Here is a 24,203-nt window from a genome sequence, read left to right as displayed (position 1 = left end):
TTCATCGGAAGGACTGATGCTGAAGTTGAAGCTCCAATACTTTGGCCACCTGATGCGAAGCACTGACTCACTGGAAAAGCCCCTGCTGCTGAGAAAGATTGAAGGCGGGAGGAGAAGGGGACTACAAAGGATGAGATGGTGGATGGCATCACTGACTCGATGGACTGGAATTTGAGCAAGGTCAGGAGTTGGTGATGGACAGGGAAGCCTGGTGTGCTGCAGTCTTGGGGTCGCAAACGGTTGGACACAACTGAGTGACCGAACTAAGTACTTCTACAAAATATGCATTGACTGTTTATCAGTAAGGCTTCCAGTTAACAGTAGGTTATTATTAGTTAAGATTGGGCAGAGTCAAAAGTATACAGGGATTTATGACTCCATGAGGAGTGTGGGGTTGGTGCCTCTAACCTCCACATGGTTCAAGGGTCAATTGAAGTGAAATCAGGATCTCGAAGAGACATCTTCACTCCTGTGCACCATTATTTACAATAGCCAAGATATGGTAGCAACCTAAGTGTCTGCTGCTACTGCTAAGTCACTTCAGTCGTGTCCGACTCTGTGTGACCCCATAGACGGAAGCCCACCAGGCTCCCCCGTCCCTGGGACTCTCCAGGCAAGAACACTGGAGTGGGTTGCCATTTCCTTCTCCAGTTTGTGAAAGTGAAAAGTGAAAGTGAAGTCGCTCAGTCGTGTCTGACCCTTAGCGACCCACGGACTACAGCCTACCAGGCTCCTCCATCCATGGGATTTTCTAGGCAAGAGTACTGGAGTGGCTTGCCATTGCCTTCTCCAGAACCTAAGTGTCTACCAACAGATAAATGTATAAAGAAAATATGGGAGACACAGACAATGGGATATCATTTCACCTTAAAAATGAAAGAAATCTTGTTATATGGGACAACATGGAGAAACCACAGGGACATTATTCTAAATGAAATAAGCCAGTCTCAGAAGGACAAATGCTGCATGGTTCCACTCATATGAGGTATCGAAAGTCTTTATAAACATAGAAACACAGAGGGCCCAGGACAGGGAGAAAGGGCAGTTGCTTTTCTCTTGGTATAATATTTCAGTTGTTTAAGATGGATAAATTCCAGAGATCTGCTGTGCAACATTGTGCCTATATTTAACATTACTGTACTGTGTGCCTAAATATTTAAGTGAGTAGATCTGATGTTAAGTGTTTTTACCACACAATAATTTGAAAAGTTGATTGTCTTGCTCCCTGTCCAGGACAGAATAAGATGATTAAGTACAAGCATTTAGAGAAGTCTTTTATAACGTTAGCGAGAATGTCAATGGGTGCAACCATTGTGGAAAACAGTATTGAGGTGTCTCAAAAGATTAAAAATTGAATTACCATGTGATTCAGCAAGCCCACTTCTGGGTTTTAATCCAAAGGAGTTAAAATTACACTCTCCAAGAGATATTTTCATTCCCATATTTGTTGTAGCATCATTCACAATAACCAAAACAGGGAAGCAGCCTAAACGTCCTTTGTTGTATCAATGGATAAATATATGATATATACATATCACGGAGTGTCGTGTGTGTGTGTATCCTCAGTCACTCAGTTGTGTCTGACTCTTTGAGACCCCGTGACTGCAGCTTACCAGGCCTCCCTGCCCTTCACTCTCTCCTAGAGTTTTCTCAAACTCATGTCCATTGAGTCAGTGATGCCATCCAACCATTTCGTCCTTTGCCACCCCCTTCTCCACCTGCCCTCAATCTTTCATTCCTAGCACCAGGGTCTTTTCCAGTGAGTCGGCTCTTCACATCAGGTGGCCAAAGTATTTGAGTCAGATTCATCATCAGTCCTTCCAATAAACATTCATGGTTGATTTCCTTTAGGATGGACTGGCTTGATCTCCTTGCTGTCCAAGAGACTCTCAAGAGTCTTCACCAAGACCACAGTTGGAAAGCATCAGTTCTTCAGCACTCAGTCTTCTTTATGGTCCAACTATCATATCCATACATGACTGCTGGAAAAACCGAAGCTTTGACTACAGGGACCTTTGTCAGCAAACTGATGTCTCCGTTTTTTAATACATTTTCTAGGTTTGGAGCCTTAGGAAAATGCAGAGCCTTCAGTGAGAGGTCATTTCAAGTGAAGTTACCTGATGGGCTAGAGAGACAGTGGGAGTGGTGAGCACGGGCAGATCCTCAGATGGAGGGCCTCAGGGAATCCAGTCTCCTGGACTGGTGACCTTTACCCTGGCTTGAGGGAGCAAGAGGCCTCTCCTTAAGGAGGTACTTGATTATTTTATCTTGTGTGTATTTGGGCAAATTCTAGGCAAGTTCTAGATTTTTTGTTGGTACTTAAATACGTGGAAATATTGGTTATTTAGATGAAAGGGTAGCTGGGAGGGAAGACACTGGTCAAATTCTAAGAACTTTGAGTTGTTTCCAGCTGGGAAAGGTTCTACCTCAAGCACATTCTATCTTACATCCTCTGGTGTGAATGTTACATGAATGTCCTTGCTAGGCAACATTTTATTTCACTGTGATTTTCTTTGTCTTGGAGTTTGGGTAATGTGCTGGAGTTCAGGGGCCTAGTGAAACAGCATGTGACACAACTGACCAGCCTAAACTGGTTCTACCTTCTCAAATAGACTGTTGATTAATCACACCTTGAGCCATTTTACAAGGAAAGAACAGCATGTGTCCAAGAAGGAATACATGACCTCAGGATGACCCCGGAGCCGAGCTCTTCAGTCTGAGAAACTCAGAGAAGAGAAATGTTGCCCCGAGGGCCATTTACAAAGTGAGAAGTCCTTCAATAAGGAAAACCTGGCTTCCAGTAACCTGAGTAGCTGAGAGGGACTAATTTAAGACCAGCCCATAGCTTCCAAGTTAGAAATTCCCGTGACCCCTTAGCACTCAGGCTACTGGATTGAAGAGAGATTTGGTATCTTGCCTCCTGCATTGGTTGCCTTGCAGTAAAGCTGTTTTCTCTAAAGCTCTTGCCATAAGTATTGACTTCTCTGAGCATCAGGCAGTGAGCCCATGTCCAGTGAGTTTAGGTAGCATAGTTGAGATTTAGGACTTGTGACCATCTGCTTGATGCACTGTAGCCCCTGGTGGGCCCTCAACACCAACCCTGAGTGGCTACCTATACTGAGTTTGTATAGAGAGTTGGCTCTCGGCTTCCTGTTTCCTAGCCATGGCACTCTGGGCTCCTATGCTTCTCGGGCGCCTTTCTTTTTTAAGGACGGTAACAGCTCCTGGATCAGACATCTTTGGCGTGAGTAAACTCCTTAAAATATGCCTGTAACTAAATGTGCTCTATCAAGTTAGAATGTGCCTGTAGTCTAAAAATCTCATCAGGACTGTGTGTTAGAGAGGATGAGACGGTTGGATGGCATCACTGACTCAATGGACACGAGTTTGAGCAAACCCGAGGAGAAAGTGAAGGACAGGGACGCCTGGTAGCTGCAGTCCATTGGGTTGCACAGGGTCAGACATGGCAGATGGATTGAAGAACGACAACACTGTGGGTTAGAGTCCCACCTAGGAGAGTTTCTTCTGTCTGATTAGAATCCTAAGGCTACAGTCGTGGGTGAGAGACCCACCCTAAGAGGACAATGCCAGAGGTTAGAGCTACTGAGGTGCTCAAATGATTGGGTTAGAGCTCTGAACACTGGGTTAAGGTTCCAGGCCTTTGGATTTAATTGATTATATTTGTGTCTGACTGTTTTATGTGTTGGGATTGGCTAATAGAAGTTGGCTATGGGATGAATGTGGCGAAACTTTATTAAACCTGTAATTAATGAGGGTCCTCTGACTCGGGAGATAAAACACCGTGCTCCTGGACTGGAAACATTGCTTTATGGATGTGATGGGGTTTTCCCCCTTGCCTAAGGTGACAGCACAGAGGTATTGTTAGAGATGGATTTTCCTTTTTTTTTTTTTTTTAATAAACCTATTGGAGATTTGTTGATTTAAAATCTTGTGTTAGTTTCAGGTGTACAGCAAAGTGATTCAGTTACACATATATTCAATCTTTTCCAGATTCTTTTCTCATATAGGCTATTACAGAATATTGAGTAGAATTCCCTTTGTTATATAGGAGGTCCTGTTCGGTTATCTATTTTCTATATTGGTTGTGTGTGTATGTTCGTCTCAAGTTTCTAATGTATCCCTCCCCACAAAGTTCACCTTTGGTAACCATAAATCTGTTTTCAAACTGTGTGAGTCTGTTTAGAGGCAGCACTATGCATGTGCAAAAAAGGAGCCTATGTTTCCAGGACGACCACACAACCAAGAGGGATCATTCTGTGGAACTCTCAGAGTAGGAATGTTGCCATGGGAGAACTGTACGAAGTCCTTCAATACGGAAAGTCTGGCTTCTAGCAGCATGAATAGCTTACATGAACTAATTCAAGACTAGCCAATTAGCTTCCAAGTTTGCAGTTCCCCTAAACCCTTTAATTTTACCTCATACCCTGGATTGAGAAGACCAGTTTGAGAGCCCTGCCTCGTGTCTTCTTGCCACTCCACCTTGGATTAAAGTTTTTCTCTCAAAAGCCCGTTTCATAGTATGGGCTTCTATGTGCATCAGGCAGTGAGCCCTTGCTGGTGAACACTAGTGACTGATAGGCTTGGGATTAGATTCCTCTCTGAATTCCTCTAGATCCTACGCTGTTAGACTCCTCTTGCCCTCAAGCAGATCTTGTGTTCCTTAACACTCAAATGTATCTTGGGATAAAATAAGGACTCTGGATATGTTCCAATACACTTATTTAGACACAAAGCCATGAAGGCTACATCAATAAATGACAGGAATAAGGAAGAGAAAAAGATGATAGGGACAGTAAGATCATCTCTTTATGCAGTGTCAGATAACCTCAATCAGAAAAGCACAAAACCATCTTAGATAGCTTTTTTCCTTTCAAATTGTACTCATATCTCAGATATGGTGACTTGGGTTCTAAGTCACTGCAATAAAGTGAAAATTGCCATAAAGTAAATCATTAGGAATTTGGGGGATTCCCAGTGCTTATAAAAGTTGTTAATCCTATTGTGCACTTACTAGATGTCTAAAAAATGCACAAAGCTTAATTTACAAATGTAAGACACTTACAAAGACAAGTGATCAGAGCACCATAAGATATAAAATAAGGAAAGAGTTTAAAATATTTAAAGAATTAACAGTATGTGGAACGGGGACCCCAAGTGAATACATAATGTTGGGAAAATGGTGCCATAGACACGTTCAGTGCATGGTTACCATAAACTTTCACTTTGTAATGAAACACAGTATTTCTGAAGCATGATTACATGCAGCACAATGTTTTAAAAGTATGCCTGTAAATCAATGAAAACAAGTCATGAAGAGACTGACTCTGGCTTTTGAAAAGGATGGATCAGCATTTCTCTCTGGGAGCGCACCCCATTCTGCCCCAAGCCTTCTGTGTTATTTTCCCCATCTCAGGTCCAGTCTGGGACATGAAACTGTAAGGTTTGCATTAGGGACACTGCTCAAGAGTTTGCCGGGATGTGGTGTTCCCCAGGAATCTTTTAATCCAAGAGATGGACAAAATTTGGGCCCCCATAATTGAGGACTGGAGAGACAACCACGCTAAAATACAGGTCATTCAGAGACCTGCCCAAGCTTGCTCTCAGGCCCAGAACGCCCAGACAGGACACTCCCTCTTATAAGCCTTGTAGTCTCTCTCTGAGGTCACGGTCTCAGTCTAAGAGTGGCCTCAGTTCAGTAGAGGGAGAATCTCGGGTTGGAGGGTCAGGTCCCAGGACTGGGCAGGACCATGGTGAGGTCCCTGAGTGAAGAACGAAGTATCACTAGACCCACAAATGAGGAGGCTTTACAGACCCCTGCCCTATTCCAGAGGCTCCAGGCAGAGGTACAGGGATGAGAAGCCTCTTATTTCTGTCTGGCCTCAGCGAGGGAAGGGCTTTTCCTATCAGGATGGAACCCCAGTTCTTAGGAGGGGGGCGTCTTGGCCATCACCACCAGGAAGCTGAGGACCACGAGTGCTAATGAGAGGGTCGCTCCCTCCAAGGAGGAGGGCTCACAGAGTGGCGCTCCCCTGTCGAGGAGAGATGCTCAGAGAAGCACCCTGACCCCCTACTAGGGACTCGGGGAGGCGAGGGCTTGGTTTGGGGGCAGGAGGACTCAAGTCTGTAGGGCGAAGGGTCCCGGGCTCTGACAGCCGGCATGGTGAGGACCCTAAGGGAGGCCCCAGGGACCGCTGAACACCGAACGACGGGGTCCCCACCGAGCCCTGCCCCTGCCGTCATCCCTCAGAGATCAGGCGCAGGGCAGCCACAGCCGGAAGTGACTCCGCAAAACTTCCGGGCGCTGGCGGAGAGCTGGGACTGCTGTTCAGTGCGTTCGTGGGGCTAAGAGTGGACTCCCAGGACTGACCTGAAGGCAAGGTGAGGACGTGAGTGTGGACTCACGGGACCCTGCCCCTCCTGTAACAGAGAGAACCCCACAAAGTCTCGCCTCTATGGTTGGCAGGGGACGGTTCCTACAACACTGTTAGGCTGAATTATCGGTAAATCTTGATCCAAGAGATTCTGTAAGATCGAAGAGATTACTTGATTCTGTAATGAAGGAAACCTAGCCCCTAACTCCAGTCACAGGGAGAGCCCCGAGTGGTAGCGCAGCACTGGCAGTATAATGGCGACACAAAGCAGCACCCATGCGCTCAATTCCCTGACTTCTCCCCTGCCGAACTCTGCGAGGTGAAGCTTTGAACACTTGTGGACACGGTTCAGTAAAGGGAGGTGTGTTATTCTCCGATAGATAGGAAGATGGGGATGCCGAATGATTACCGTAGAACAACCACCCCCACCCGCATCCTCCCCCACCCCTTCTGTACTATCTGAGACCCTGAGCATCATGACTGGAAATGAGTCACCCTGATTTCTGTTCTACAGTTTTCAGGAAGTACAGACTTCAGGCCGAGAAGGGTGGATTCCCAGCGCTGGTCCAGAGTCGAGGTGAAGACTGAGCTCGGCCTGAGGCAGGGGCCACTCAGCCCATAAGGAAGGGGGCCGCACCAAGTCTCACTGCTGCCATACGCCCTGGGAAGCCCCGGCAGAGCCATCAAAATGCATTCGGCCCGGGAAGTCTCAGGGATAGGAGGGCTTTGGTCTCAGGAGTAGCCTGTGCTTGCAGATGGAGAATACCTCGGTCCTGACTGCAGTGAAGTGAGCGCCCTAAGTACTGATTGGGGGCCCCTCCCCATTTAGGGTTGGTAACACAAAGCAGAGCGCCTATGTATCTGGGAGGCTCCGTCAAGGGGGTAGTCACGTACGTAGTACCCTGACTATGACCCTCCAGGGATTCGGGGAATTGAGGGTTTTGCTCTAAGACTGAACTAACCAGGATATTGGTGGGAGGAGTCCTGAGTTGACCCAGACCTGAGCAAGGATTAAGGCGAACATTGACTCTAAACTTAAGTTCTCAAAATTCCATCCGTTTTCCATGTAGAAACGTAGAATGTCTGTGAAGGTGAGCAGTCTTCTCACTTCTCTCTGGAGAGTTCAGAGAAGTGAGGGTGTTGAATTAAGTGCAGTTCAGTTCAGTCGCTCAGTCGTGTCTGACTCTTTGCGACCCCATGAATCACAGCACGCCAGGCCTCCCTATCCATCACCAACTCCTGAAGTTCACTCAAACTCATGTCCATCGAGTCGGTGATGCCATCCAGCCATCTCATTCTCTATCGTCCCTGTCTCCTCCTGCCCCCAATTCTTCCCAGCATCAGACTCTTTTCCAGTGAGTCAACTCGTCACATGAGGTGGCCAAAGTATTGGAGTTTCAGCTTTAGCATCAGTCCTTCCAATGAAAACCCAGGATTGATCTCCTTTAGAATGGACTGGTAGGATCTCCTTGCAGTCCAAGGGACTCTCAAGAGTCTTCTCCAGCACCACAGTTCAAAAGCATGAATTCTTCGGCGATCAGCTTAAAGTTATGCACTCTCCTCTCTGCCCAGATCACGCGCTGTTCTACCTGCATTCCTGCCTGTTGTCGCTGACCACAGTCACCAGGCCTCGGGGTCAAAAGGGTAAGCTCCACACCTGTGAGAAATGCTGCCAGGCTCAGCATGGCACCCAGGATCTGAGGGGCGCTCAGGTCACTGCCACCACGATGGAAGCACTCTCCTCTTCCTCCAGTCCTGGTCCCAGGGTTGATGCTAAGGGAAAGCCCGGTGCTAGGTCTTGTAACCATCTCAGGCATCCTCGGGGGGCCCTGGCCACCACCACTGTGCCTGCAGGTGTTTCTCCCACAAGATCATCCAAAAGAGCCGTTGGGAAAATTGGGAAAAGACATAATTCCTCTCAGGCCCCTCTCTCCAAGGTGCAGTCTGGAAAACACTCACTAACCAGGCCGATGAGTGTGTTGGTGCAGTTCCTGTTAATGCGTATATAAGACGAAAAAGCCCGTTAAGAAAGTGCATATGCTGAAGATTATCGACACAAAGTACCAAAATCGATTCCTCAGGATCCTCGAAAGAGCTTCTGACAGCATGGAGGTGGTATTTGGTACTGACGTGAAGAAAGACAACACTGCCCAGCATTCTTATGTCCTTGTCAGCAAGATGAATCTCCCCCGCAACGGGATCGTGCACCGTGGCAGGGGTTTTCCCAAGACGGGTCTCCTGATGAATCCCCTGGGTGTGATCTTCATGAAGGGCAACCGTGCCCCAGAGGAAGACATCTGGGATTTCCTGAGTAAGGTGAATATCTATGCTGCGAAGAGGCACTTCATATTTGGGGAGCCCAAGAAGCTCATCACCCGAGATTTGGTGCAGCTGAAGTATTTGGAATATTGGCAAGTGGCCGGCAGCGATCCAGCATGCTACGAGTTCCTGTGGGGTCTGAGAGCACAGGCTGAAACTAGCAAGATGAGAGTCCTGGAGTTCCTGGCCAGGATTAACCGTTTGGAGCCCAGTGCCTTCCACTTTTGGTATGAAGAGGCTTTGAAAGATGAGGAAGAGAGGGCCCAAGCCAGCGGATGTCCCAGTGTTCCTCCAGCAGTTCCTTCCACACCTAGTGAAGCTGAGGCAAATTCTGCACTTTGTGGCTGAAGAGAGTATTCAGTGTTCCAAGTAGTATAGGACTGGATGTTACCGAGGGTTCACAGTAAAATACCTTGGTGTTCCTGTTCTGTGTAGGGAATTGAGAGATAAACCTGTGTTTTTATGTTCTTGCTGCTTTTCAAATGTTGGTACTAAATGACAGTTTATCTAGCATATGATCTAAGTGTACGAATACATCAGTCACACTTACTGTTGTTTATCAGTCTTAAGGATAAGAGATTTTTATATTGTGTAAAGCAAATGGGGAAGCTTCCATCTTAATTAGTAAGGTGGTTCAAGATACCATGGCATTGCAATATGTTATTTCCTAGAAAATATGAAAAAGTTAAGCAGTAAAATATGTGGGATCAAGAAACATAGGGAAAGGAAGATGGTTGGTATCTGGTTTCCTCATCCCTTGTACTCTTGTGTTTTACAGAATTATAAACAACAGTGTATGCCTGGTTAATTCAAAATGTTGAAATACTAATAATTTCAACCTCATGCTCGCAGGCTCATTTATTCCCCAAACATGAACTGAGCCTCTGCTCACAGAAGGCTCCATCCTTGTAGTTAGAAAACTGAGCAAAAGATCTAGCCACTGACCATAAAATTGTAGAGTCGAGAAGCAGCTGTCATGTAAAGAAAATGGTGACGTGACAGCAGTCCAATGTGAATTCCCTGATGCAGGGTAGTGGTGGGCCTTGGGAAAATATAAGTCCTTCAGTGGGAAGTAATTATAAGTTGAGTGCATGGTGGGCTGGATGAGGCTGTGGCAATCCTGACCAGGGACCAGGTTCTCACATGGTGGGCCCCATAGTTTAAAGACAAAGCCTGGGATGGGAAACTGCCCTTAACAGGTATAGGCACACGTCACTCTATTGCACTTTGCTTTATTGTATTTCACAGGTACTGCTTTTCTTTTCTTTGTTCTTTTCCTTTAATAAATTGAAAGTTTGTGCTGGTCAACCTTGCTTCCACCAAGTCTTTCGGTTCCATATTTCCAACACCGTTTGCTCACTTCATGTCTGTGTGTCACATTTTGATAACTCTAGCAATGTTCACACCCTCAGCAGCAAAAATGATGGACTCAGTGAAGGCTCAGATAATGGTTAGCATTTGTTTTAGCAAAGAGGTGTTTTTAATTAAGATATCTATATTGTTCTGAGGCATAATGCTATTGTTCATTTAATAGCCTCTAATATAGTATAATCATAAATTTCATGGAAGCACTGGGAAACCAAAAAATTCTTGCGACTGAATTGTGATATGGACTTTCCTCTGGGGGTTGAGACCCAAACCTGCAGTATTTCCTGAGTCTGTCTGTGCTTTGGGATTGTGAGTAAATCGGAGAGAAATCACGTGAAGCTGGCATGGAATGTGTCCTGTGCTCTTGTTTGGGTGCATGTAAACACGGTGCAGGTTAGATGTTTTATTCACGTTACCTTCTCTCCACAGAGTTTCTGAGAAATCAGGGTGGCACTCCCCTGACCTGGGACGATGCCCAGAAGCCGCTAGACTGGAGCACTCTGTACTCTCTGGGCATAACTGTCAACTTTTAGGTTCTGAATATTTTTGTAAGTCTTCAGTTCATTCTCATTCACCCTCCCATAGACCACTGCAACCACCACTCTACTCTCTGTGTTTTTGACTTTGACCATTTTAAATTCCTCATATAAATGACATGCAGTATTTGTCCTTCTGTGTCTGGCTTATTTCCCTGTAGCAGAAGGTTCTCTGGCTTTATCCACGCTGTCATAACTGGAGAGGTTAGCTTCTTTTTAAGGCTGAATGATTTCCATTGTATGTATATTTTGCATCTTCTTTATCCATTCATCTGTCCCTGGACACCTAGGCTGCTTCCCTCTCTTGGCTATTGTGAGTAGTGCTGCAATGAACATGGGAGTGCAGAACTCTCTTCAAGGTCCTGCTTTCAATTCCTTTGGATAGTAGTGGAACTGCAGAGAATATTATGTGTTATTTTTGCTTTTTGAGGAACCTGGATACTGCTTTCCATAGTGGCTGTACCAATTTACATTCCTACCAGCAGTGTTGAATATGTATAGTTTACTAAGAACATTGCAAACTGTCTTCCAAAGTGGCTCTACCATTTTGCATCACAACTACCAAGGAATAAGCGTTCCGGTTGATTCACATCCTTACCGGCATTTGGTGTTGTCAGTCCTTTGGATGCTGGCCATTCTGAAAGGCATGTGTGGTATCTGCTTGTTTATTTTATTTTGCAGTTCCCTAATGGAAAGGTTGGGGGCAGGAGCAGAAGGGGACGACAGAGAATGAGATGGCTGGATGGCATCACCGACTTGATGGACATGGGTTTGAGTGAACTCCGGGAGTTGGTGATGGACAGGGAGGCCTGGCGTGCTGTGATTCATGGGGTCGCGGAGAGTCGGACACGACTGAGCGACTGAACTGAATGGTATATGAAGCTGAGCATCTTTTCATATGCTTGTTTGCCATGTGTATATCTTTTTGGTGAGGTATCTAATCATATGTTTTGTCTACTTTTATTAGATGTTAGTTTTCTTCTTATTAATTTTTAAAAGATTTTTGTATATTTTAGATTAGAGCCCTCATCAGATATGTCTTCTGCAAATATTTTCTCCCAGACTGTGGCTCATCTTCTTGTTCTCTTGGTGTATTTTTATAGAGCAGAAGCTTAAAGGGAATGAAATCTGGCTTACCAGTTATTTCTTTCATGGATCCCCATCACTTTTTCCTATGATGATCTTTTATTGATTCATTGAATCATGTGTGGCACATGGGGTCTTAGTTCCCCAACCAGGGTTTGAACTCACACTGCTTGCACTGGAAGCACCGTTTTTCTTTAATTTTAACTTTTTATTTTGTGTTGGGGTATAGCAAATTAACAATATTGTGACAGGTTCAGGTGAACGGTGAAGGGACTCAGCCATCCATATATATGTATCCATTCGCTCCCAAACTCCTGTCTCATCAATACTGCCACATAACACATAACGAAAATGATTAAGAGTGATAAATAAAGGAGACAAAGAAATAATGCTCAGTAACAATATGATCATCTGCTTGTGCACAATTAAACACCCTCAAGTTATCCAGGCTTACAAGATTATCTGCCACTATCCCTCTCTGTAGAAAGTAAATATTTATTTTTACTTATTTTTTGACTGCTCTGGGTCTCAGTTGTGACACTCAGAGTCTTTGTTGCCATGGACAGGCTCTTTAGTTGTGGCAGGTGAGATTTTTAGTTGTAGCACATGAACACATAGTTGTGGCATATGGGATCCAGGTACCTGACCAGGGATCAAACCCAGGCGGGGAGCACAGAGTCTTAACCACTGGATCAACAGGGCGGTCCCAAAATAAATATTTTAGAACTAACCTAAATCTGATGGCTCAGATGGTAAAGAATGCACCTGCAATGCAGGAGACCTGGATTCGATCCCTGGGTTGGGAACATCTCCTGGAGGAGGCAACCCACTCCAGGATTCTTGCATGAAGAACCCACACGGACAGAGGAGCCTGGCACATGGAGTTGTAAAGAGCTGGACATGACTGAGCGACTAAACACACACCCTAAATCTGACTGAAGAGAAGGAATATATCAACTCTTTTTCTCTGACAGCAAAACGTATATCTTGAATTCCTTGATTTGTGCTGCATTTTCCTTTATTTTGGGGTCCAAGACCCATTTTCCCCAAGATTTGCTAGAGGGTAGCTGCTCAAATGTTTTTAGGAACATGTATTTCCGAGGAAGGCTTTTAATCAAGCGACAGAAGCTAATATAGGAACTTCCATGAAGGAGGACTGAGGAGACAGTCACCCCTGAATATAAGGGTCACCCAAAGACTAAGAAGGAATCTCAGATCAGTAGAAAGAGCAGTCCCAGGCTGTGGTAGATAGAGTGAGGATGATGCTGAGTAAGAGGAGTCCAGAAGGACTCGAGTTGCATCCTCACTCTCTGTTCTCCGAGGCTCCGGTAGACTATGAAGTAACGAGGATCATCCTGACTTCCCACTTGGAATTCTCAGGAGACTAGGACCTTGATGTAAGACAAGCAGCTTCTCTTCAGAGAGTGGAGTTACAGGATTCGTCACGTGTCGATGTGAGGACCTGAAAGTGGACTCACAGTGGCACACGCTATAAAAGGCGACCCTGGAAAATCTCTGACGCTGTGGTCCCCAGGAAGCTCTGGGCACAGATGTCAGGTTGATTTCAGTCTGGAAAGGCTCAGCGAGGTGAGAACTCTGTCTAATATGATCAGCCTCATTTTCGCAGAGGGAGGGACCTGAATCCAAGGAGGACATCACGTAATAATGCTGTTAGAGGGGACCTCTGGCGAGGGTGCCAAACAGAATTCTGTAAATTCTTAGCCCTAAGAGACCCAGAAGAGCTCTTTCTGAGTGGTCCCCTCATTCCACCTGTGTGATCTCAGGGAGGGCAGGGCCTCCTCTAGCGGAATTGGACCCCAGATATGCAGAAGGAGGCATCTTGACCATAACCGGACTTAAAGTGAGGACCTTCGGTACTAGTGAGAGGGCCTCCCCCAAAAGAGGGAGGCTCACAGAGTGGCGCCCCCTCCTGACAAGCAGAGATGCTCAGAGCAGTGCCCTGACTCCCGCCACTAGGGAATGCGGGAAGCAAGGGCTTTGTTTGGAGGCGGCTGCTGCTGCTGCTAAGCCGCTTCAGTCGTGTCCGACTCTGTGCAACCCCATAGATGGCAGCCCACCAGGCTCCCCCATCCCTGGGATTCTCCAGGCAAGAACACTGGAGTGGGTTGCCATTTCCTGCTCCAATGTATGAAAGTGTAAAGTGAAAGTGAAGTCGCTCAGTCGTGTCCGACTCTTAGCGACCCCATGGACTGCAGCCTACCAGGCCCCTCCGTCCATGGGATTTTCCAGGCAAGTGTACTGGAGTGGGGTTTGGAGGCTAGAGGACTTGAATTCATAGATGGAGGCGTCCCGAGTTCTGATAGGCTGCACAGGGTCGACTGTGAGAGAGGATGCGGGTACAGATGAATATTGAGCTACCAGGGTTTCCGTAGGTCCTTGCCCCTGCTGTCATCCCTGGGAGACCCCACGTAGGACCTTATGCCCCGCCTCTCCACTTCCGCTTCTGAAGCGAGGCGCTCCACCGCTTTCTGTGGCGTCTGTTGTGCGGAGATTGATTGTCCAGGACTCGTCCGGAGCCAAGGTGAGGACCTGAATGTAGCTGAAGGGAATTTCCCAACCTCTCCCAGTAATAAAAGTAACCCAGCCGCATCCCACCCCTGCAATCCGCAGTTTCACTGGCCCTGTCCTGAATTGCAGGGCCGAGGAGCCATCTTGTAGTTGCCACATGGAGGGCCGCAGCAGGTCGGGCGGCTTTGTTTAAAGAGGGCGGCCTCTTTAGGTGAAGGGAGTAGCCTTGTTCTCAAAAGTTGAAAAGACGGGACCTTCAGAGCTCACAGGGGCATCTCCTTCCAAAGAGGTGACTGCACAGAGGCCCCTCCTGCCACCACTGCTTCAGGGACCTGGAGTAGCGGCCCCCAAACTTTTTGGCACTGGGGACCGGTTTCTTGGAAGACAGTTTTTGCATGGCGTGGGGTGCACTGGTGGGATGGGGTACGATGGGGTGGACGAGGGAGGGTGGGGTGGCATGGGGGTAGGATGGGTTAGAGTAAAGGGATGGTTTCAGGATGTTTCAAGTGCGTTCAGTTCAGTCGCTCAGTCGTGTCCGACTCCCCGCGACCCCATGAATCACAGCACGCGTTACATTGTTACTTTATTTCTGTTTTTATTGCATCAACTCCAGTTTAGATCATTAGGCTTTAGATCGGGAAGGATTGGACTCCTACCTTAGGGGTCCAAATTACCATAGAGTAATTCAGGCTGAGAGAACCCATCATTTTTGTGGTGGGGGTGGTGGCGGGCATTGGGCGTAAGGGACGTTCAGGTAGAGAAAGGCGTTTATATAAAAGGGTATGGACCTAGAGAGTATTATGTATGCTAAGTGAAATAAGTTAGAGAAAAAGAAACTCTGTGATTTCACTTCTATGAGTAATCTGCAGAACAGAAACAGTTGTAGACGCAGAGAGGAAAAAGAGGTGGTCATTGATGGGAGTTAGGCTTGGGAGTGTGGGGGAGGAGAGAAATAGATGAGGAAGATTAAGGTGTACAAACTACCAGTTACATAATAAAAGCAGTGGGTGGGAAAGGTAAACAAAGAGAGAGAATGATAGATAAGATAGCCCCAATAGGCATAGGGAGGAGTCTCAGCCTTAGAAGGAGTCAAGCTAGGACCTTCAGTGCTAGTCAGCAGACCTGGCATCCAAGCAGATTGCTGCACTAAGGAGCAGCCCCACTCTCAGATCTGGGCATCCCCACACAAGGTAGCTGGATATGGAGCCCCCAGCATCTACCTAGCCACTCAGGGAGGTGAGAGCTTTGCTCTGGTGCATGTAGACTCGGGTCAGCAGAGGGAAGACTCCCAAAACCTACCCAGACTGGAGGCCAGAACCCTGAGTGAGGACTGAGGGAGCCCCTGACTCCAGAAATGGGGGAGTCGAGAGTCACATCCTTGTGGTTAGCGGCACAGCCCCAAATCAGTTTTGGCAGGATATGGCTCACTCTGTCAGCTTGGGTCCGGGAAAGGTGAGGACCTTTTCCCAGGGTCTTGGGCTCAGGTCGGCAGAAGGCAGAGTCCCAGGAAGGATGCGGAGTCGAGGGGAAGATCCATACATGGTAAAGAGAGCCACATCTGATGCCGCCTCTGCTGTCAGCCCCGGGGGATCCCGGGCAGAGCTGGCCGGCTGTGGTGCCCCTGACTTCTGCCTGTGGGGTCCGAGGGAGATGAGGGCCTTGGTTTCAGGTCTGCCTGCCCAGGTCAGCAGAAAACGAGGAGTCCCAGGCCAGGACAGATGTTGAGGCACCAATTCTATGTGAGGAAGGAGACAACTGACTCCCCCAGAACAGAGGAGCCCACACAGAGTGCCACCTCTGCCGTCACCCTGAGAAGCCGGGTTAGCGCGTTCAGGCTGAGGTGCCCTCTCATTTCCTCCAAGGATGGTCTCAGGGACATTGGGGTTTGGGTCTGATGGGTGAGGCCTCATTCAACATAGGGAGGAACCCGGTTCCTAAAAGGAGTCACCGTGGTAACACTGAATGAACACGCGAGAACCCCACCCAGAAGGAAGTGAACCACATAGTCGCATCACTCCTCTCGGAGCTGGGAGACCCAGGGATGGGGACAAGATGACCCACATTGGCTTCTGCCGAGAGCCTCACAGGAAGGTGAGGAACCTCGTTGATGGGGGTATGGGTTCAGGTCCACCACCGGAGCATTTGCAGCTAGTACCAGGAGCCCAGGAGAGGACCTAAGAAGTGAGGGGACCATCCACCTACCCCGCGACAGCAGAGGGCAGTGCAGAATCTCTTCCTGACTGTCCGCATCAGGAGTCCACACACAGCTATAGCTAGAGAGATCGGGAATGTCGCTGCTTTCTAGTGGGTCTCAGGGAGATGGGGGCCTTAGTAGGAGGGGAGAGATCTCAAGTCAAGACAGAGATTTCCCGGTCCTGCCAGGAGTCACGGTAAGGACCCAGAGAGATGACTTAGATGAGCACCTACCCAAAGCAGTGGGAGCCCGCAAAGTCCCAGCCCCTGTCAGCCCTGGGACACCCCAGGCAGAGGTCGCCAGATGTCACCCCTCGCTTCCAGCCCCAGGAACTCAGGGAGATGTGGGCCTTGATCTGAGGCCGGAAGACTCAGGGTGGACTAAGAGAGGAGCATAGATCCCGTGCAAGTGAGGACGAGAGGGGCCAGTGATGACAGAACAGTGGAGTCCCACAGAGTCCAGCCCCTGCTGCCGTCCCAGGCAGGTCAGGGACAGGGCTGACTGGAGGTGGCTCACCCTTTCTTTCACCTTGGGAACCTCAGCGTGCTCAGGTCAGCAGAGGGAGAATTTCTAACATTTGCCAGGATTCACGGAGAAGATGATGAGGACTGTGGGAAACTCCCCGAATTCCTCTCACTGTCACTCCTTGGCACCCCCAGGCATACATGGCGGGCAGAAGTGTGCCTCACTCACAGCTAACAGGGAAGTGACGCCTTGGTCTGAAGGGTCAGCAGAGGATGGAGTCTTAGACTCTCCCCTGAGTAAAATCTGGGGACCTTGCATGAGTAGCACCCATTACAGGGCCTCAACCTCCTGCTGCAGCTCTTCAGGCCCCGGAGACCATGGGCGGTAGGGCCAGGTAAGGCCGCCCTGGCTTCCCCCATTCAATCTCAGGGAGCTGTTGGCCTTGCTGTGAGGACAGGTCCTCAAGGCAGGAGAGAAAGGAGCCCCCAGATCCTCCCAGCAGTCAGGACTGTGAATGAGGACTGAAGGTAGCACACTCCCCCTTCCAGCTAATCAGAGTAACACTAAGGAGTCTTGCCTCAACCTCCACTGAGGCCCCTCATTTCTCTGTGTCATTTCTAAGGGAGATGAGGTTCTTCACTTGAAGGGGCGGCACCAGAGGCAGGAGGGAGGGGCCCATACCCTCAGTGCTGACAAGATGAGGACCCTGAATGGTGGAGAACCAACGAGTTCAGGACAGAGCAGGACCCCAGAACTGCCAGTGCCATCCACCCCGACAGTGTCCACGACTCGGGTCCTTCTCGTGGGTCCCAGGGAGCTTTGAGGCGTCACCTTTCAAGCGGCACATGGCAGGGGTCCCGGCCCCACCAGGAGCTGATGTGACAGTTGAGTGTGTGAACGAAGGGACCCAGAGAGGGCCCCGCTCCCAGGATCTGCTGTCACTGCAGGCAGCCGCGGGCAGGCTGTGGCCTGAGGCTGGCTCACTCTCACTTCTTACAGCGGCTTCTCAGGGGATAGGCTGAGCAAGAACAAGAGGCCAGTGGTTCCTGGAGCAGGGCTGTCAAGGAAACGGCAGAGCAGCCTTCTTCCCTCCCTGCTGAAGGAGCTCATCCACTCATCTTCCCTTCTCCAGGTTCCAGGATCACCTACTAGCCCGCCTGGCCTCCTGCCCGCTGTGCCTGCCGATAGTCATGCCTCGGGGGCAGAAGAGCAAGCGCCGTGCGCGTGAGAAACGCCGCCAAGCACGCGTGGAGACCAAGGATCTCGGGGATGCTCAAGCCGCTGCCTCCCCCACCCCTGCTTCTGGGAGTACGCCCCCGGGCTCCCCCACTGCCAGTGCGGGCCCGGAGCCTCAGGGAGCTGCAGCCAGTAGCTCTCCTGTTGCAGGGGCTTCATGCCCAAGATCTAAAGGACGTTCCAGGCGCCGAGTTAAGGAACGTACAAATTCTTCCCAGGCCTCAAGCTCTCCATATCCTCTGACCAAGAAGGCAGGAGTGTTGATCCATTTCATGCTTGAGAAGTTTAAGATGAAACAGCCCATTAGGAAGATAGATATGCTGAAGCTTTTTCACACAAGGTACAAGACACGCTTCCCCGAGATCCTCAGGAGAGCAGCTGAGTGCATGGAGCTGGCCTTTGGTCTTGACTTGAAGGAAGTCAAGCCAAATGGTTACTCCTATACCCTGGTCAGCAAGCTCGGCCTCATCAATGATGGGGTGCCAAGCAGCCGCTGGGGGCTGCCAAAGAATGGGCTTCTGATGCCTCTGCTGAGTGTGATCTGCCTGAATGGCAACCGTGCCTCTGAGGCTGACGTCTGGGAGTTTCTGAATATCCTGGGCATCTATGATGGAAAGGAGCATGTAATCTTTGGGGATCCCAGGAAGCTCATCACGGAAGAGTTTGTGCAGCAGAATTACCTGGTGTATCGTCAGGTTCCCAACAGCGATCCCCCGAGCTATGAGTTCCTGTGGGGCCCAAGAGCCTACGCTGAAACCAACAAGATGAAGGTGCTGGAGTTTTTGGCCAAGATCAATGATACCATCCCTAGTGCTTTACCGTTCCATTGGGCAAAAGCTTTGAGAGAAGGGAGAAAGAGATCCCGAGGCAGATCTCTAGTTAGATCTCGTGGTCCTGCCAAGGCCATCGCCTGCTCCAGGGTCCCACCTAGCGATCCGTCCAGTGCCCAGTGAGTTCTCAGGCATCTTCTTCACTTTGTTTGACCAATACTGCCAACCTTTTAAGTAGTGAGAGGCTAAAGTGGGGCTGGAACGGTCATAATATATACCATCTTTGTGTTCCTGTTTTACTCTGTTACCTTTCAAATGTTTCTTTTCCTAGAATGTTTGTTTAGATTCAGAATCCAGGTTTGTGAGTGACACGAATCACAGATTTGTTGTTGTCTGTCAGATCTAATAGTAAGAGTTTTGGCACTGTGTAGTGTAATTCAGAAAATCCTTGCATCTTTTTGGGATCCAGAACAAGATAACATAGCTTTGGAATAGGAATTTTCTTGGAAATGTGAAAGAATGCTGTGGTTTTAAAACAGATGAAAACGAAGTAAGGTGTAGTCAAGTTTTGATTTACCTTATTCACCTTTGTCTTTCTCTTTATAACGTTCAACGATACCCACTTAGATGTTCTTAGCTTATTCAAGAATGCCAATAAAAATAAGCTATAAGAAACTACGTTCCTTGCTTGGTGGCTCCTTTATTCCCATCTTTACTTGAGAATCTGCTCTTCAGAAGGTTCTGTGCTGGTGGGGGTGATGCAAAGATAAAGGAGACCCTGCACCTGCCTGTAGATGTCTTGAGTATATGAGCAGTGATTGCATAAGGAAGGTGGTGTGGTGATCTAAGACAAGTGACAAAAAGCAGGGAGGATGCTGGGGAGGGAGTTGGGGTGAGAGAAGTGAGGTATAAATTCTCTGAGCCTTTATTCTCTTAAACCAAAACGTTGAGGTTTGCTGTTTTGGCCAAGGTCAATGGTAACATCCCCCGTGCCTTCCCACCCCATCATGAAGAGGCTCTGAGAGATGATGACGAGAGATCCCGAGCTACAGTCAGGGTTTGTAGTCCTGCCAAGGCCAGTGTGTGCTCCAAGGTCACGTCTAGCAGTCCCTCCAGCCCCTAGTGAGGTCTGAGGCAACTTTTTCACTCTGCGTTTGACCAACACTCCCAACCTTTTAAGTTGTGCGAGGCTAAGGTGGGGCTGGAAAGCTAATCATAACATACATCTTCTTTGCGTTTCTGTTCCTTCCTGGGAGGTCATTTAAAGTTGGCTGCGTGGTGGGCTGGATGAACCTGTGATAATGGTGAGCCGGGCTCAGATCCCCAGATGGTGGGCCTCAAAGTTGGGAGGCTGAGACTGAAATGAGAAGCTGCCCTGAACAGTTACCCTGAGATTGTGAGTCAACCAGAGGGAATCTCCACCTGGGGGAAAGGACAGAAGGTGTCCAGTGCTCCTGCCCCAGTGCATGAGAACACAGTCCACAAACCAGGTGTTTGATGCATATTATTGTCTCCTTTGTGGTGGGATGTTGAGACGTCACTGTGCTGGCACTTGGGGCCCTGAACGGAAGGAGCCCCAGCACACTCCAAACATGAGGCTATCGAGTGTAATCTAGTAGACCTCCTGAGGGGAGCTAGATTTCAGTGGTGGTTAAATACATGAAAATCTGGGTGTTTTCTTGGGAGGGCTTTGGGAGGCAGGGGAATTACTGGTCCTTGACATAAGTTCTATAAGGTTTTGCGTTGCATCCTGGTAAAATACTTGCCTCTAAATTTAATAACATATTCTCTGATAGAGAAAATTTACTTAGGGTTACTTGTTTAGTTGCTAAATTGTGTCTGACTCATTGTGAGAATGGCACTGAAACATGTATATTATCATATGTGAAACGAATCACCAGTCCAGGTTCGATGCATGATACAGGATGCTCGGGGCTGGTGCACTGGGATGACCCAGAGGGATGGGATGGGGAGGGAGGTGGGAGGGGGGCTCAAGATGGGGAACACATGTACACCCGGGGCGGATTCATGTCAGTGTATGGCAAAACCAATACAATATTGTAAACTAAACTAAATAAGGGAGAAGGCAATGGCAAGCCACACCAGTACTCTTGCTTGGAGAATCCCATGGATGGAGGAGCCTGGTAGGCTGCAGTCCATGGGGTCGCTAAGGGTCGGACACGACTGAGCGACTTCACTTTCACTTTTCACTTTCACACATTGGAGAAGGGAATGGCAACCCACTCCAGTGTTCTTGCCTGGAGAATCCCAGGGACGGGGGAGTCTGGTGGGCTTCCATCTATGGGGTCACGCAGAGTCGGACACGACTGAAGTGACTTAGCAGCAGTAGCAGCAGCAAACTAAATAAAGAAAACTAGAAGACCACATAGTCTCTAGTTTCTCCTGGATAAAGAAAAATTCCCATAGATGAAGGCAGAAATTCCCATAGATTTTCTTCTGGTATGAAAATAAGCGTCATAAGACTTAAACATTGCCAGCTGCAGTGCCAGGTGCTTTACACAAGCTACATATGTTCCGATCCTTCTCTAAGACAAGGCTTATCAAACTCACTTAGCAGACAAAGAACTTCTGTTTTCTAGCCTGATGAAGTGACAGAACTGAGTGTAGAGCCTGGTCTGAATTGCTCTAGAGTCCATAATGTTTCATTCCTCCCAGTCCGAGGCTGACATTTTCTCAATTCATTTCTCTTCACACTGCCTGGCTGCGGTCCCCCTCGCTATGGGGGGATCCGAGAGCACTCCTGTGGGGTCTGAGAGCAGTTACGGAAACCAGCAAGGTGAAAGTCCTGGAGTGTTTGGCCAAGGTCAATGATACTGTCCCCACTCCATTCCTGCCCCATTATGAGGCGGCTTGGAGAAAGGAAGCAGAGAGCACCGGAGCCAGAGCTGCAGCCAGGGCTGGCACTTCTGCCTCGGGCAGTGATAGCCCTTTTGTGGGCAGTGCCCACTCCATGGCTGCATCCGGCCACTCATCTCACCTCTAGTGTGGTCTGAATCCATTCTTCACTTTGTGATCAGAAAAGCCTGTCAACCTGTGTTCCTGATATGCATCAATATCTTTTTGACTTATCCTTTTCTTGCAGGGGGTGAGGCGGTAATTTTCAAGTGATTTTCTTTTCAGTAGGAAGTTTATTTAGATTCAGAACATAAGCTTATGAATGACACAGGCCACACACTTATTGCTGTTTACCAGATTTAGAAATAAGAATTTTGCTTTCTGAAATCCAAACTGAAAAATTTTAAATCATCTGTGTGATCCAGGGCAAGATTACATGGCACTGGAATAGGGGTATCCTTGGTAATGCGAAAAACCCCACACTAAGATAGGATAAGAGAAAAAGAAATAAAGTGATTCAGTTATGGGTCTAGCTTACTGTATTCAGTCTCTCATTCCTAAAGTTAAATTCCTTTTAAATTTAGAAACATATATGACTTTTGCATTTAGGATATACTTAAATTATTTAAAAAAATGTGAGTTTATGAAAATGTAAACTGATACAACCACCATGGAAAACAATATAGATGCTCATTAAAAAAATTGAAAATAGAACTACCATATGATCTGGCAACTCTACTCCTGGAAACTTAGCTGAAAGGAATGAAGCCAACACCTGGAAAATATATCTGTACCCCCCCGTGTTCATTGAAACATTATTTTCCATAACCAAATTATGAAAACAACATAACTGTCCATTAATGGATGAATGGATAAAGATAATGTCACATAGACACACACACTCATCCTCACTCAGATATTATTTAGCCAATAAAAGAAAAAAAGGAAATCTGGCCATTTGCAGTAACACAGATGCACCTTGAGGGCATTATGCTAAGTGAAATAAGTCAGACAAAGACAAATACTGTATAATCTCATTTATATGTGAAAATTTTTGAAAAATGAACTCACAGAGAATAGATTGGTGGTTGCCGCAAGTAGGGGTTGGAGGATGGATGAAATGGGTGTAAGTGGCCAAACGACATAAACTTTCACAACTTTCATGTGCAAAATAAAGAAGTCCTGGGGATGTAATGTACAGCATAGTGACTGTAGTTAATAATTGCTGTGAAGTTGCTAAGTGGATTCCTACTCTCTGCAATCCCACGGATTGTAGCTCGCCAGGCTCCTGTGTCTATGGAATTTTCCATGCAAGGATACTGGATTCAGTTGCCGTGTCCTCCTCCAGGGGACCTTCCTGACCCAGGAATCACACCCTCATCTCCTGCATCAACAGGCAGATTCTTTATTGCTGAGCCACCAGAGAACCCCATAGTTAATAATACTGTGTTGTATATGTGAACGTTCCTGAGAGAATAGATTTTTTTAAAGTGAGGTATAGTTGATGTGGGCTTCCCTGGTGGCTCAGATGGCAAAGAATCTGCCTGAAAGGCAGGTGACCTGGATTCAGTCCCCGGGTCAGAAAGATCCCCTGGAGAAGGGAATGGTTACCCACTCCAGTATTCTTGCCTGGAGAATTCCATGGACAAAGGAGCCTGGTATGCTACAGTCTATGTGGTCAAAAAGAGTTGGACAAGACTGAGCAACTAATATTTTCACTTCCTTTTCATAGTTGATGTACAATATTTTATAAATTACAGGTGAACAACAAAGTGATTCACAGTTTTTAAAGGTTATGTTCCATTTACAGTTATTATAAAATATTGGCTATATTCCCTTTGTTGTACAATATATCCTTGTTGCTTATTTTATGCATATTACTTTGCACCTCCTAATCTTCTGTCCCTGCCCTTCCCCTCCCGCTTCCCACTCCCCACTGGTAATCACTAGCTTGTTCTCTATATCTGTGAGTCTGCTTCATTTCCCTAGTCTGTTTTATTTTTAAAATTCTCCGTGTCAGTGTTATCATACAGCGTTTGTCTTCCTCTATCTCACTTACTTCATTAATGCCATCCAACTATTTACTAATTAATAGCATAATACCCTCCAACTCCATACATGTTGTTGAAAAATTGCAAAAGTTCATTCTTTTTAATGAGTGAGTAATATTCCATCATGCACACGCATGTGTGTACATGTGTGTAGGTTGTATACATATAGATTACTTTTGTGCCTTGGCAAATGTCAGTAATTCTGTTGTGAAACATTGGAGTGCATGGAATTTTTTTTTTCACTTTACATTATTGTATTGTTTTTGCCATACATTGACATGAATCTTCCCCGGGTGTACATGTGTTCCCCATCTTGAACCCCCCTCCCACCTCCCTCCCCATCCCATCCCTCTGGTTCATCCCAGTACACCAGCCCCAAGCATCCTATATCATGCATCGAA

The 24,203-nt window shown here is 47.5% G+C and overlaps 1 protein-coding gene and 1 pseudogene across 2 annotated transcripts; both read left to right on the top strand.

The window, feature by feature from the left end:
• The first annotated feature begins 6,178 nt into the window (after positions 1 to 6,178).
• LOC129563826 (melanoma-associated antigen B3-like) lies at positions 6,179 to 9,059 on the top strand (annotated as a pseudogene).
• Positions 9,060 to 18,079: 9,020 nt separating this feature from the next.
• Positions 18,080 to 20,028, top strand: LOC148773253 (melanoma-associated antigen B1-like). 2 transcript variants are annotated; one of them, XM_088833592.1, is made up of 2 exons: positions 18,080 to 19,067; positions 20,003 to 20,028. In XM_088833592.1, exons 1-2 carry the CDS (start codon positions 18,080 to 18,082, stop codon positions 20,026 to 20,028), a joined length of 1,014 nt encoding a protein of 337 aa, XP_088689718.1. The 2 variants fall into 2 exon arrangements, with proteins under 2 accessions (XP_088689718.1, XP_088689719.1); XM_088833593.1 differs by having other exon boundaries at positions 18,080 to 18,928; positions 19,878 to 20,018.
• The last annotated feature ends 4,175 nt before the right edge of the window (positions 20,029 to 24,203 follow it).

Source organism: Moschus berezovskii, chromosome X (genome assembly GCF_049115385.1).
Source record: "Moschus berezovskii isolate FMDL1 chromosome X, NW_MosBer_1.0, whole genome shotgun sequence".
NCBI classification, from domain to species: domain Eukaryota; kingdom Metazoa; phylum Chordata; class Mammalia; order Artiodactyla; family Moschidae; genus Moschus; species Moschus berezovskii.
Note: the sequence above shows the minus strand (reverse complement) of the source record. Positions and strands in the feature narration are given on the sequence as shown.